Genomic DNA, 16,320 nt, shown 5'->3' on the forward strand with positions numbered 1-16,320 from the left:
CACCATGTTGCCTTCCGCAAGCCCGGGTCTCTGCCCAGTCTCTTTCTCCAGCCGGCCGAGGGCGGACGTGTCTGCAACTTGAGGCGACTACGTGCGTGGTTCGCCTCCTCACCTAATTCGATTCGTGCCTCGGGCGTTTTATAGCAGTATCAAGGGATGATTGTGTAAGGGCGTGTAACGTGAGTAATAAAACCAACTTAATTGAGTCACATGTTTTTGTGTTCGGGGGGGCCACGTGGGTCCTTAACCAGTCAGCGGCGTGTGGGACGCCCTGAGAGCCCACTGCGGTAATTAGAAGCGTGCCCGACGCTGAGAGCGGGCTTAGTTAGGGACAGGTGTTGCGTAAAAATCAGGAGGGCTAATATCTCTCCACACACGAGCCACGTAACGCCCTGAGTTAGAGTTTCCAGCCGGGTCCACGTGCCCACTCACATGGTGGCGCCCATTAATTTCCACCAATATCCAAACCCTAACACCGGTACACCCTCAATGTTATCTGTTATTTATAAAAATTCAGTTTTATGTTTATAGGTAAAAATTGTTTTTAAAGTCACTTCCTAAATGCTATTTGTTGTATTCTTACAATTGGTTAATGTCTAGACTAAACTTCTGTAGACTAATTTTAAGAAAGTCTGCGTGAGGCCGGAGCCTTCAAAAATACAGGTAAAAGCAATGTGGTAAAATATTACATATAACAATTATAACACTGTGCAGAAACAAAGAAAATGTTTTAATTTTATTATTTAAGACATCATTAATCACACACCAGCATTTTAAGGACATTATTATAAAATAACTACTGTTCTAGTTGTGTTATTTTTGTTGGTCAAGATGGCCATGGGGGTTGTTATATTTGGCAATTTTATTCAATGAATTGCTGTTTACTTTTTCAGTATTGCAGAATTCAAATTGTATTAGAAGTATTAATATGGCAATGTTACATGGCCGTACTGATTTAGAATTGTGAAGCCTTGTTGGGGAGGGGGTGAACTTAACCCCAACAGCGGGAAGTGTGGTGTCAGATACAGTTTTATTTAACAAACAAATTCCGTACACATTATATAACATCTCTTCAAAAGGCAATACTGATTCCTATTTTCTGTGAGGTTGATAGCGGCAGCTTCCAACTGCAGATATATACGAGCTGCGAACAATTAATATAAACACATATTAACACCATGAAAAGCTCATTACAATATTCATTGCACTCATTCCCATGAAAACAAAAAAGGAAGGGTTCGAAGCCACAATAAGACTCTAGTTTGTCTAGAACATGGATATTCATAACAAAATAAATATAATTTATAATAAAAGTACTAAATGACTTTTACACTTAAAATGAGGCTTAACCTTAAACAACTCATTTTAGCCTTGCGAGCAAATAAATACAGCTCTCAAAACAAAACTTTAGGGCTTGTTCAAAATCATTACTTATTTACAGTTAATAAATCATGAGCACATTATATACATGGATGTCTCAATCAAAGGCCCAGCACTTGAAATTTAAAATTTCAATAACACTATTAGTCTATTATCCTTTACTACTGGTGCATAGATATTTAAAGCCATATTTCAGTTAAACATACATGTATGAAAAATAACCATTAAGACAATACCAAATACAAAAATTTCTGATTCATGAATTATGACATAAATTATGTGAAATCTTCCTCGTGGATTAACACTGTCCCATGTCATGGACAGTTTAGTGTATATGTTATCGTGTTATATTTTGACTAAATGTTAGTAAGAGCGATAAATAAATACCTAGGAATAATGTGTGTTCATTTAGTGTGTCTTATGCTAAATATCATCACGTAAATGTAACATTTACACAGACACTCGTATTTATACTCACGCACAAATATATTTGTATATATATATTCTTACATATGCCATTTCAGGATTTTTAATCACAGTGCCAGGCGGTATCTATACACACAGTCATACATATGCTATTACATATGCTATTACATAAAGTTTTATACTGATGTGAGGCTATATATCACACATTTGTTATTATTTATAAAATATCTGAATTTTGGGTCAATCAAATCAAACTAAATAGAAGTACATTACAAATTTGATGTTGGTAAATAAGTATGATGTTTTAAAAAAATTGTACAGAAGAATAAAAAACTATATTTATGACATTCTTTAGGAAGGAAGAAACGTAATCTCAACAATACCTAATAGTCTACATGATGATGTAGGCTGTGTCCTATAGAAAAAATGTGTTTAATTGTAATTATTTATGCATTTTCTAATTGCATTTCTATGCTGTATGTATTAGTTACTATTTGCAAAATGTGATGTGAAATTCTTTATAAGGGCATCAAAATAGTCTCCACAGACCAGTGCAAAAATAGTACTGGCTATAATTCATTAAACGTATCACATCACATTGTCAGTGGTTGTTAAGTGTGGGAGGAGCATTTCAGTGGGAATTTAAAATCTCGAGGTTGTAAATTATCATTACTACTTAGAACTAATTTTTTAGTGAAAAAACTAGTTATTGCATATACAGGACAACATATGTGAGGTGGGCACTGTAAACATGGTAGTCACTACATACCTGTAGTCATACATACCTGAAGGCACCACATACAGTTAGGCACAATGTTTATACGTTTTGTCTATATGTTTCAGATTTATGAAGACAATCATTTTAATGATGAATCTCTAGACACCTTTGTGACGAAACATACTCTGGCGTGGAGTCAGCTGATCAATTTACCATCTTTAACTAGGCAACCAAAATATGATGGTGGTGTTGGCAGTACATACAAATTCTTTCCATTATCAGCAACTGATAGTGTTTCAGCTAGCATTGCTTCTACTGTAAGTTTTTAAATTATTTGATTAATATTAGCTTTCTTTAGTAAAATGTAATTTGTAAATAGCAAATTCTTTATTTTTATTTTAGGGCATGCCGATGACAAGCCAGCAAGCTTACCTCCACAGTTATTATGATATCAGCAGTTTATACCAGGTTATTGAAAATTACAATGCCAAAGAAAATCTTGAATTGACAGTGAGCGAAGGACAATTAGTGGCTGTGATCAAGAAACAAAATCCAATGGGGGATCCAAAAATCTGGTTTGTTGATAATGGAGGTAAGCAATTTTAAAACTTGTTTATAATTTCACACATCTTAATCAAATAAAGTATCAATTAGATAAAAGAAAACTGATATTTAACACAATCTAGATGGAAATTTATTACACACTATTCATGCACTCAAAAATACTGTTATAGCCATAACTGTACCCTTGAAATGAGGGTGATTATATATTATAAATAATACAACATCCACTCACATAATTGTTGTCATGAAAAAATGCCAGCGCCATCAGCCCCAAATTTTTGGACATTGTAGTGAGCAGTGTGGGTTTTTTTTTTTTGGTTACTTTCGTTTACCCTAGCTATGCATTCCGTCCAAATATCACTGAAAAACCAAAATTTGGAAAGTTGTAGGTCTGCCAAAGCTTACAGTATTAGAAGTGTGAAGTTTGCAGAAAAATTGAAGTTAATTGCTTGTCTGTGGTCGGGGAAAGAGCCCAGCCGTCCTGGAAGGTGCTGTGTGAGTTCATAAGTTATAATAACAATAATAATGATTTGTTATTAATTTATTAAATTGTGGTTAGTGGTTCGTGAGACTTAGTATCATTTAGTTGATTAGAAGCTGTGAGTCATTGCTTCCCTCCGATTGGCTGAAGGTATAAGTTCCAGCCAATCACAGCTCAGTCAAGGGCGTGAACATAGTGGCCTGTGGGGCAAGGGGAAGGGTGGTGACAGAGGTTAGAACACAGAGCAAACATGGTCACAGATGTCGCCTGATGGGTGTGCGACGGATGGCTATCGAGCTATGGCGCGTGGCTAGCAGTGGCAGAACAAGAAAGGCACTATGGCATACGATGCAGTGGTGAGAGCACTATCGATAAGGGTGAAGGATGCGAATATATGCAGTGCTGCATGAGAAAAGAAGACCGCGATTGGCTGCTGGCATGTCGACATGTCTGCACAACGGTGTCAGGGGAGAAAAAAATGTGCCAGAAGTCGCAGCAGCCAGTTACCGCTATGTCAAGTACTGGAAGCAGACAGATAGCATTGCACAAAAATGGTTTGCCTGGGCCTGGTAGAGAACCGGCTGAAAGAAAAACACATGATGTAAATACAAAAGAAAGTGAAGTGAAGGAAAAGTCCCATTATATTTTAAAAGCCATTAAAATTTTTTTAACTATCCCATAATATTCATTATCCCGTGTACCTTAAAATCTTTTACCCTCAATAACCCAAAAAGTGGCACTACTTATTTTTGTAGTCTGACATATTCTTATACAGTAGAGTCCCGAAAACTCAGTACTCTATAACTCGGCAGTCTGGATAACTCAGCCACAGCCTGGCAAGCCAAAAAAAATGTGCGCAGACCCATTCAAGATCCCACATTCCTTTGTCTCGCGCCACACTCCCTCTCCACCACGTGTCTGGCACCGGCGTGTTGTCAGCTGTTCAGTCTACCTGCTGCCTTCGCCAGGGTCAGTCAGTGTCTTAACCGCACTGCGTGAGTGAGCGTCTGTGCGTACTCACTGTCAGAGCTGTTTCACAGTTGTGGGTGCTGCACAGTACTCTGCGGTGACATCTTCTGTTAAAAGAAAACAAGTGAACTTGTCTATGGAGCACAAGTTGCGGGCATTGAAGAGACTGGATAAGGGAGAAATTGTCGGTGCAGTGGCTAAGGATTTGGGAGTCGGCAAACATATGATTGGAGACTGGAAGAAGAAGTGGACGGAATTCAAATCATGGTGTTTTGAGAGAATTTGTACGGAAACATTGAAAGAAAGGAAAAGTAAGAAGGAAAGTGACTTTAATTAGGTAAATAAAGCACTTTACATTTGGTTTCACCAAACAAGAGAGAAGGGCACGCCATTAAGTACGCCAATCTTGCGAGAGAAGGCCTTGAAATTTTATGAAGAATTTAAAAATACAACGATTCTAAATTTGTCGCAAGCACTGCCTGGCTTGATCGCTGTAAGAAACACTATGGAGTCCGGCAGCTCAGTATTTGTGGGGAAAAACTATCTGGAGATACGGAAGGTACATCTCAGTTTAAGGAAAACTTTCAGAAATGTATCGAAATTGAAGGTTTGACCAGAGAGAAATTGTACAATTGTGATGAAACAGAGTCAAATTATAAACTGTTACCAGTGAAAAGTCTTGCTTTCAAGAACAGTCAGCCGCAGGCTTTAAAAGGAGCAAGGAGAGGGTAACAATCCTAGCATGCAGTAATGCAACAGGTGAGCACAAATTAGAACTTGGTCTCAAAGGAAAATCAAAGAAACCATTTGCGTTTAAAAGCACATTGCAACGGATAAACTTTCAGTTTGGCACCGAAACCAGTCACATGCCTGGATGAGCTGTGCAATTTTCAAAGAATTGTTTCATGAAGTATCTGTTCCATCGGTTGAGCAGTTTTTAAAATTTAAAAACCTCCCAAGGAAGGCTATTCTGGTTTTGGACAATGCATCTTCGCACCCAAACATTGAAGCGTTGAAAAATGGGGACATACGAGCAATTTTTTTACCACCCAATGTCACAGCGTTATGCTAGCCAACGGACCAAGGAGTTTTGGTCTCAAGAGAAGATATAGGCGCAAGCTGTTATCCTTACTTCTTTATGCAAATGATGATGGTTAAGGTCTTATCAAGAACTTGAAGAAAATTAACCTATTGAATGTTGTTGGATGGGTGTATGTACTTATGTATGCACGTTAAAAGTTATACTTACTTGGTGTAGCAAAAAAACTAACTTAATTTTGCATGTAATTAATTAATAGAAATAAAAAAAATAATGAAATGGCTGGAGTGATATTGTAAATATTGTTGGTAAAGTATAAATATAATCAAATTAAATATTTTAAATAAATACTCAGTATTCAGTATTAACATAAACATGTGTATAAAATAAAATATTTAATTTAGTAAAATAATTGAGATAATTTTAATTAATAATGAAAATCAATAAATATGCTGAATGTTTATTGTAATCTTTTAAATTTTAATTATTTATTGCATTATAGTGTTATAATTTATAATTTAAAATGAAAAATAAATCACACATATGGGAACATAAACTCATTTAAAAAAGTTTATAAACACAAATTCTATCACTTATATTCACAATTAATAAATGTTTTTAATTATATGGATCAGTATAAAATATCAATCCTTATAGTATATGAATTTAAAGCGCAGTTATAATTTTTTTTTTGTGTGTAGCCCCTTTTTCATTCTTTGAAAATATTGTTGCATGGTGCGCGTGCATCGTAAAATCACACTCATGTTTTTTTCATAACGCGCCTTAAAAGGTATAACTTAAAAATAAATACATTCAAATTAAAATCTCTCCCAAATTTGCACCATAATGATATTGTGGTGCGTTTTATTGTTTAAGTACTCATAGTTTTAATAGTACATGACACATCATTGCTAGCCTTCTTATTTTCCTGGTCATTGTCCACAAAATGTTAGTAAATTTCCAAGTATAAATTTAATGGGCAGTGTAGCATGCACATTGAAACTCCACGGTCACCCAGGCACCACTCCGCTGGCCGAGAAGACACGTGGTTGCAGACCAGTGACGATGCAGGCGACGAATAGGGGTTGGAGTTTATAGTTATTCAGATGCACTAGCAACCAGCAGTGTAGTGTGCCTCACAGTGGATGGTTGTGTGTTTGGCTTTGGGCGACTAACACAGTGCTGATGGTTTAGCAAGTACGGTAGTGCGATCAAAGATTTGGCCAACAGCAGTGACATGGCCGAAGTACTCATAGAGTTAGGAGAGGCGAGAGGGGTTGCATCAGTTGCAGTGCACATTTACCAATGGCACTTTCATAACAGAACTGTACAAATAGGAAGACCTTCATACAGCTTAACCAGCGACAGTCTGAAACTGGGCGTCTAGTACCAAGAACTGCTTCGTATGTCTAACTCTTAACTTCTGCGCCAGACTCGTCACCTTCTTCCCACGGAGAATTTAAACGTAAGGTGCTGCGATAGCCAATGGAGTGGTGCTGTGTGACTGCCAAATTCCAACTGTTTGCCCTTGTAACTTTCCAAAGTTTTCTTTAATTGTTAATGTACACTGAGGTAACGAGATTGTAATGAAGTGGGCTTGACTGTTACAGCAACTCAGGGATTTGTGCCCAGTTCTTGCCTAATATTGTTGCATAATGATGCAGTGGGCCAATCAGTGATAGATCAAGCTACAGATCAGAAAGTACAACTTCCAGACATAAGTCATGGATCCACGAAACAAGGATTGTATGAGACTTCTGATGAAGCAGACAACCCTCCCTCCTATGCAACCGTGGTGTCTTCAGGTGTTAATGAAGAAAATGAACCTTTCTATGAAGAAGTTAAGGATGATGAGGTAAGATAGTTTACCTGACATTTAGTTTATTAAATTTGAACCATTATTATGTTATTTCATCTCTCTAAGCATTTGATTTTTAAAGTCTCTTATAAAAGGAAAGTTAAGACATGATCTGCTTGGTATGAAAAATTTTAGCTATTAATTTGTAGTTATTTTGGGTACACAAGTAGGTAGACCAAAATCATGTGACTGCAATTTTGGAGCAACGACTTTCTGTCTCGTGCCTATCAGTCAAATGTGGTTTTGATTAAATTACTTTTGGTCTAGTGCCTTTTGGTTTAGTACTTTTGGTCAACTGCCTGGCCCAGGCTCAAGGCATTTTCCATAGCGAGATTAATTTTTGTTTTCGGTCTAGTGCCTGTCGGTCAACTACCTGTCGCCAGAGTTAACACATTTTCCCAAAAAGATAAGTTTTCTAATCTAGTGCCTGTTGTGTGTTCGGAAATTAAGCAGAAGCAATCAATTTTTTTTCCTTATTGGTTTTTGGTCTTACACAGATGGTGATCATGAAGCTTCTAGGAGGTGAATACTTGTTTCAAAAACATTGTGTTGTGAGAATAATTAAAATCGAAAATGTTTCACCATTTCAACCCTGCATGGTTTTAAGGAAAAATTATAAAATGTTTTTAATGTAATTTTTTTCAATAGTTAGTTACAATTTAACTTGTATTTGAAAGGAATCAATGATAAATTGAATTCAGTAATATGAGGTCTATCTAGAAAGTAACTTACAGTTTGTAATAAAAACAAAAAAATGTGACAGAAAACATTGTTATTAATCAATTTTGATAGCTAAACTCTTGAGCTACTTTTCAATGTAATCCTTTTTTGAATCAGGCACTTATTTTAGGTGTGCTGGTTTTTTGTTGTCATTGTCATAGAATTCTGTTGTCTGAGACTCAACCACCCGTTGATGCCTTCCTGCAGTTCCACATCATCTTCGAAGCACCATGCTGCTAGCCAGTTTTTTTATGTGCACAAACAAGTGGTAGTTTCTTGGTGCTAGATCAAGAGTATGTGGAGGATGGTTGAATACTTCCCAACCAAAACCATCAAGAGCTCCCGAGTTCGATTGGCCGAGTGCGGGCGTGCATTGTCATGCAAAAAGATAACCTCTGAACTCAGCATTCCCTGATGATTGTTTTAGATTACTCTTCTCAATTTTTTTAATGTTTCACAATCAATACCTTTCAGAGTTATCATTGAACCATGTTCCAGGAAATCGACAACAAGCACACCTTTCCTGTTCCAAAAAAATTTTGTCATGATTTCTTGATAACAATGTCTGCAAATACTTTCTTGGTTTTCTAGAGAACTTGTTGACTGTTGGTTATTTGCTCTCACAATTTACATGCTGTACGCAAGTCTCATCCCCAGTTACGGCATAATAGAGAAGTGAGTCACCATCTTTGTTGTAGGCCTCTATAAATGTCAACGAAGCTGCCATGTGCTGTTTTTTTGTGGATTCCGACAAGAATTTTGGTACCCATCTGGCACAAAATTTATGGTAGCCTCTTTTACAATTTCATCCAACAAACTTGTGAAATTTGAGGAAACTGTAACGAGAGAATCGAAATCGTACAGCGGTGGTTTTCGCGAATTTTCTCATTCACTTTCAACACCAGTTCATCAGTCATAATGCTTGGTCAGCTTCTTCGATCTTCATCATGAACATTAGTGTGACCATTTTTAAACATAAAGCACCACTGTCTCACTCCACATTCACTCATTACGTTGTTTCTGTACACTTTACAAAGTTTCCAATGGATTTAAATTGGCTTGTTTCTTGCTAACAAAACCTGATACCGATCGCACTTCGCAACTGACGGGATTTTCTATTGCAGCACACATTGTAAAAGTACACAACCCATTAATCAGAAGCAACAAAAACCTCACGCTACCGCAGCTGGTTGTGCTGATCGAGACAACGTCCTAACACCAAGATGGCGATGATAGCCCCTCCACTTGCCACATCACGTCAGATGGCCCTTGTATAAAACCTCTGGATTATTTGATGCACTGGTGTTTAATTAGTATGGGACCAAGAAAAATATGAAGATCATAATTTTTTGAACATGGTTTTACTTTTTTAGTATATCTTCTCTTGCACAAAAGTTTTACTGTACCAAGAGTGGGGTGTTTCGAGATTTAAAAAATGAATTAAATAGTGTGTAATTTTGTTCTTAATAAATTTAGGCTATTTCATTGATATGAATATATATTTTAATGAGTTGTGATTGTTGTAAGTTAGGGGTTAGTATAGCTGTGAAGTAATGTTATGGTCTGAGTCAGAGAAGAGTGATGTGCATCTATAAGTTTATGTATGCTGTGTATGCTACCGGCTCAACGTAATACTGCAAAATTGCACGTCTACTTCACTCAAGCGAGTCTCTAGTCAATATTATGGACCATGTAGGCCATATGTCCTTTCTTGGGAGTAAAACAAAATGAATTTCCTTGATAATTTGCTGAGCAGAATAAAATGTCAGTTAAATTATGAAATTAAGCTGTGGACTTTAGAAATAATTATTGAATACATTTATTTGAAAAATTTTATTGTTAGAGCTGAAACAAAACTTCCCTCACTGCTTGAGATGTAAGTGTGAATAACTAACAATTATTAATTGTAGGCCTTTTTGGCCAGAGTATTAAATGATTGTATTTTGGATCAATGCCACATGTGGTAATTATAATTTAATCAATGTTTTGGCATGCATTATTGCAGCCATCTTCAAGGGCGATGAACAACTGAAGGCCTGATATTCTGGCACAGTTTCAATAGGCCATTTGCAGTTGAGGTGTGATTGGTCCCTAAGGACAGTCATGACGTATGAAAGGTCAGGCCAATCAGGAACTGTCTGCTTGGCCGGAGTTCAGCTTAACCAGGTGTCCGGCGTCATCGACTAATCCCAACGGAGAGTTAAATCTTGATTGTAGGTTTTACCTACTTCTTGCTGTAACCCTTCTTTACCTATTACCCTTACAGCAGGGAGAACCTGGCCTAACAATTGGCCCAAGGGTACTAAATCAAAGGGAAAGAAAAGGTTACGTTAAACAAAACAAAGAGCAGAGCTCAGTGGTATAAATATATTTTAATTATTTTGCAAACAACTACTAATATGTGCATCTCAACAGCACTCAAATACAAAAAAAGCTTTACTACAACAATCAAAGTGAACTTAAAATCTCAAAATTCAGGTACAAGACAAAAACTTTAATAGAGGTGGGTAGAGTTTTCTTTTTGTAGTGTGGGTTCACAGGCTTCACCACAAGTTCACCACAAGTGCGTGAACTCTTACTCCATTTTCATACGCTATATACAATCACAATTTATTTTAAAATACTGTTAATTTTCATTTATCCCACCCCGAGAGCTCTCCTATAGCAAGTCCCGACATTCAAAAAAAATAATAATTTAAATATGGAAATGTACCCACAGTATGCCTATATAGTTCTATAAAATTTAATATAAAAGAGACAATTCGTGTGACAAAATTTTCATAATTTCGTCGATCACACAAGACAGCCTCAGATGAGTATGAATAAAATATTTTAGCTATCGTACATTCAACATTAAATCAAACATCTATAGTAATAATTTATATCTAACCATAACTTATCAGTTCTCATAAAGCTTCATACCACTCAAAGTATCAACAATATAAATATATAGTTATAAAAAAAATTTATAAATAATAATCTCACTAATCACGCATGGCAGGTTTTTCTCCAACCTACGGTGGCGGGCAGCATGCAAACAATAAAATGCCTAAATTATTTCCGGCAAAAATTAAATCACCCAAAAAATTCTAGAACTTATTAAAGGAATCTCGTACGATTTAATTCAAAAAGTCACACGGTTTCCTCTCTCTCACACAACCATTAGGTATCATAACTTCTTACTAGCTCTTCACCATCCACAGGGACCCAAGGAAATATTTATTTCAAGACTCACCCCTTCAGTTGCCATCGGGAACAGGACGACGCACAATATAAATAATTTAAAAAGGCCATTTAAAAGGAAAAGATCACTACACCACCATTATACGATTTAAAGACATCTGCACAGCTGGGACGCCGACTGCAACCACCGACTCTCGAACCAGCTGCATTCCATACGACGAACCATTTAAACTTCGTGGAAATTTCGGTCGCTCAGCTACTGACGAAACTTCATTTCTTCTCAAATTTCATTTCCAAAAACAAATCCGTCGAGACGATCTTTTCCCCTCCTCCGCAATAAACAGGAAAAATCAAATCGTAGACCAAATTTAAGTTTATAAAATGTTGTCCTCCTCCTGTGCCAGCTGCTCAAGTTGACTCGGTAGACTAGTCTCACACCTTCTCGCTCATTCCACAACCCGCCATGTCGTGTCGAACTCCAAAAAAAAAATATTACATAAAAATTTTTTTTATAACTTCTTAAAATAATTTTCTCGCACGCGCCGATGCTTCCTCGTATTTAGAAAAGAAAGTACCACTATTATCTTGTTACAAAACTTTTACCCACAGCTCAATCGTAGCTGCTTTTCTTCGGCTCATAAGTAGCCCGGGTCTATGCTGATATTTTTCCTCGGCGATAGAGGCCTCGACTGGGGGTTAACTACACTCCATTTCCCCGCACGAACCTCGCGTTGCATTGTCCAGCATATACACGCTGAAATCTCTCTTCTCCTCTCGTCCACGAATTACACATAAATCAAGTAAAGTGAAAATCATTTCTTGAAGTCGTGATGTGCATTATTCACCGGAGGTACCTATCATAGACCCACACTGCCGTCTGGCCCCACTGCTAACTCACGAGTCACTCCCTTTTTCTCTCTGTCCAGCACTGAGCTTGACTGGTCGCTTACCGCGCATGCGCGGTAGCTAATTCCAACAGTCACCGCCCGCAGCGCTACACGGATTAGCCCGTCTGCTAGCGTACAACTCTCGACCCAAAACACTAATAGATGGCGCGATAAGTCACACCTTCCGACAACGCGCGGACACGAACAAAAAAAAATTGATTTGTGACGCCGTCACAGGCGTCACATTGCCTTTTGGGTCTAGCCACATCTGTAATAATAATGTGCCCATCATTTCGACAAGACATTATGTTTATCTTAAGGGGCGATGAACAAATAAAATATAATGTAGACCCACCAAGTATTGAAATAATTACATACATTTCAGGAATATTTCAGTACATTTGTTAATAAATAGCCCTTTGGTAAAATGATTGCTGTACTACAGTTAAGCATTTCTGAGCTCGCTCCACTTCGGAGAATAACTTAATGAGAATACATTATGGATAGGGAAAGTTATTCCCTCAGTTTACTTCACTCAGCTTAACAATTTACATCTAAAATTAAGCTGGAATATTTTAGCCTGAAAAATGTTAGTCTAAGCAATTTTAAGCTAAGTGATTTTAGTTTGAGTGCTCTTAGACCTGTAACAATAAGCTGAAGTTAGTTTTTGTTTCAAAGCTTGAAATGCCTGTTCTTGTGCTTCTGCCCAAACAAATTTTTCAATTTTCTTTAACAAAGTGGATAATGGTTATGCTATCTGAAAAAAAAAATTGAAATGTATTTATAGTAAAAAGAGGTAAGGCCCAAAAAACTTTGAACCCTTGTTGATCCTTCGACTGAGGGAATTCTTTATCTGGAACGAGTTTTCAATGATGGGGTGTAATCCCCTTACTATTGACCAAATGTCCAAGAACATGTCTCAAAATATCCAGTAGTACACTTAGATGGTTCCAGTGTTAAATTAACCTTTTGCATTATTTTCAAAATTGTTCTAACCTATTCAGATGAAACACTGTGCAACATTTTACTTAGACAGTGTGTAGAGTGTACGAAACTTTTTTCAATAACTTGTGTAACTAGCTTATAAGTGAGGTGTATGTATGACTAATGTTTTACAGCTCTTCTATGTGCTGCATGACTTGACAAGCAGTGATGACCATGTGTTAAAAGCCAGCAGAGGCCAAGTAGTAAAAGTTTTACACAAAGAAGATTATGATGGAAACTCAGAATGGTGGTTTGTAGAAGATAATTTAAAAAATACTGGTTATGTTCCAGCAAACTATTTGTCTAAGTGCAATTTTAACTAATTAATTGTTGTTTTGTAAATTTATATATGTTATATATTTATAGCAGCTAGTAGAGTAATTATGTATTCATTATAGTACTGAAAAGTTGTAAATAAATATATAAATATGTAAATAAAATTTTCATATATGTTTTACAATACTTTTGCATTATATAAAAATGGTTTTATTATATATAAATGAAAAAAACTCAGTTTTAATTCAAATAAAATATTTCCTCTCCCCCCAAGCTTTTTACAACATGCATTTACCACTTAAGCCAGTATTCCAAAAAAAAAAAAAAAATTTGGGTTTTATGAATGGAACTTTGCTCCTAAATCCTATAAAAGCAACGATCATAACCCATCAGCACCCTTATAACTGCTTTGTTTATGTTCAATTTTTAATATGATGTGCCTATAGCGAGGTTTTCTTGCTATGCGTAAATTACATGACCAAGATATATCTGGGGATTCTCAGAAGAAAGGATTTGAATGTCAGGGAACCGGCCATAGATTGCCAGATGCGCAAAATTCAGTGGAAACGTGGGATGATGCATAACTCAAGAAAGGTTTTTGGTTTTTCAAAAGTCTATGTGCGAGATGTGCTGCTGCTGGTTGCTGGTAGACCACCCCTGCTTCACCATTGAATGTTTTTGCGATTTTATGCCCCATCTATTTTCAAGTGAGTTAAAATTTTACTAAATAATGTTCTGTAATACATAAGATAACCAACCCAATTTTGTCCATGTTGCAAGTAGGGAGAGTTAGCTGTTTCTGGGACATACCTATGGCACAAGGGGGTTAAGGGAAATATCAGTGTGGGTAAACATAGCCTCCAGAAGTAGTGACCCCGGTCATTAGGTTGTTGACAAACATGTGGCATGTGGGTATTCAAAGAAGTCGTTGAGTGGAGGGGATGACGATGGTGACATCATCTTCTGGAAGCGGCCATCTTGGTTCCGAAGCTTGAAGGCAGGTGGCGCAGTAGTATTTATTTGTACAAGAAACCTTGCGGTGGGTTGGGATGCTAGCATGTGAAGGTTGACAGGTGGAGACCTTAGCCACTGAGCTAAGAGAAAAGTTGAGGTATAGCTAAATAAATAAGGAATATATGCTTATAAATTATGTCTTTGAGACTATAATACTTGTGACATTTTGTAGCAAGTGTGTTGTTTAAAATTTCAAAAATATTTTTCCCATAGGGCGCCATATTTATTTCCAGCACAGGCTTCCACCAAAGGGTGCCACAGTTGCCACCATGAATGGCAGTTTCATCTGCTGGGAGCACCACATTTAAGTTTCATAAATTAGTTTCCCAGAGAGCACCGTCTTTAAGTCCAGGGCACCACAGTTGGCCATGTTTAATGCTCGTATCTTCTGCTAGGAAGTGCCACATTTAAATTAAAAAAATTAGTTGGCAGAGTGTGCCACATTTAAACTTCAAAATTACTAGGCAGAGAGTGCCTCATTTAAATTTCAAAAGAAGCTACCAAAGAATGCCATTTTGTATTGGCCTTTTGTCTGATAGGAGGCATTAATTTACATTAACAGAGTCCATAAGGAAAGCCTTTAATGCACCTAAGGGCTCATTCATTATTGTGCATAGAGTGCACAAGAAAATATTTTAATATGCTAATCCCGACACATTAGATTAAAACAATATGCCATCTTGGAAAGAGATGTGTGTCATAGTGTGTAAGCAATCCTTTACATGCTTTAGATGCATGCTCCAGACATTTCTTTGTTAAATTAAAGTCATTTGATAAATCTGAAAAACAGGTGGATAAAAACTACTTACTGATGTTATACAATTTAAAATGTATTGCGATGTAGTAAATTTTTATGTAGTGTGATGTGTTGTAAATTTTTATGTTAATAAATCCAAGTATTAAATAATTATTTTTATTTATTCCTGTACTGTTTGAAACTTTCAGTAGTTACGAGGCCTGAATGCTTGTCGAGGGTACTTAAAATGGTATCGGGAGGCTGGGGACGTGTGGAGACAGGACTAAATGACACAGCTATTAGGGCCGGGAAGGGGGTAGGTATGCTGACGTCAGTGGACACGTGGACAGGACTGGACTGTAAATGGTAGAGGGTCGAGCCGCGGTGAGCCATTGCACCCTTAGGACAAGGATGAGAGCTAGAAGGATGCGTCATGCCAGCTATGAGGAGACTGTGGAGTCCTGATGGAAGGTCCTGAGACAGTGGCAGTCGTTGAGGATGTAGAGAGGCAGCTGACAGACTGACTCGTGTGAGCGGGTAGCCAAGTTGTGGGTATAGAGGGCAAGGTGGAAGTGCTGGGTAGAGCCATGTTACATGGTGTTGTTATGGCTAGGAGTGAGTTGGGATGAGAAATTATTTTTTAAATTTTTTTTTTTTTTGGCGTGACAACGTCTAATAAATCGATGAACGCCGGCTGCACGCACGAAAAAGTGTCCCACTACGGATGTCCCACTACGGATGTTCCTGTTTGCTCATTGTACGCATGCGTGACATCTCTCTTCCACTCGATTGGAACGACCATCGATTTGACTTTTCAATCATATTTTCGTCGTTTGAATTATTAATATTATGTAATTTAACGATCGTCCACCGATTTTCAGCACAATCGGTACGGTTATTTAAAAGTAATGTTGAATATACAAATATGTTTTGAACCAACAATGGTGTTTTACAGTTACACATAATAATTCAAATTACAACCGGGATCTTTTGTACAATGTTTTAAAAAATATTTTAACACCTTATAAATAAGTTTGGTGTATTTGGGATGCGTATTTGTTATAAAATCGAGTTATTAAAACGAA

At 37.0% G+C, this 16,320-nt stretch overlaps 1 protein-coding gene across 2 annotated transcripts in view; it reads left to right on the plus strand.

Moving 5' to 3' along the window:
* The window catches only part of LOC134529868 (dynamin-binding protein-like), a 40,900-nt gene extending 25,497 nt beyond the window's left edge, over positions 1 to 15,403 (plus strand). For both annotated transcript variants that reach the window (XM_063364392.1, XM_063364393.1), the window contains 4 exons: positions 2,650 to 2,841; positions 2,927 to 3,116; positions 7,188 to 7,432; positions 13,344 to 15,403. In XM_063364392.1, the coding sequence (XP_063220462.1) occupies positions 2,650 to 2,841; positions 2,927 to 3,116; positions 7,188 to 7,432; positions 13,344 to 13,532 (816 nt within the window). In that variant the 3' untranslated portion in view covers positions 13,533 to 15,403. The remainder of the gene's footprint in view (positions 1 to 2,649; positions 2,842 to 2,926; positions 3,117 to 7,187; positions 7,433 to 13,343) is intronic.
* Positions 15,404 to 16,320: the final 917 nt, after the last annotated feature.

The sequence above is a fragment of the Bacillus rossius genome, chromosome 2 (assembly GCF_032445375.1).
Source record: "Bacillus rossius redtenbacheri isolate Brsri chromosome 2, Brsri_v3, whole genome shotgun sequence".
NCBI classification, from domain to species: Eukaryota; Metazoa; Arthropoda; class Insecta; order Phasmatodea; family Bacillidae; genus Bacillus; species Bacillus rossius.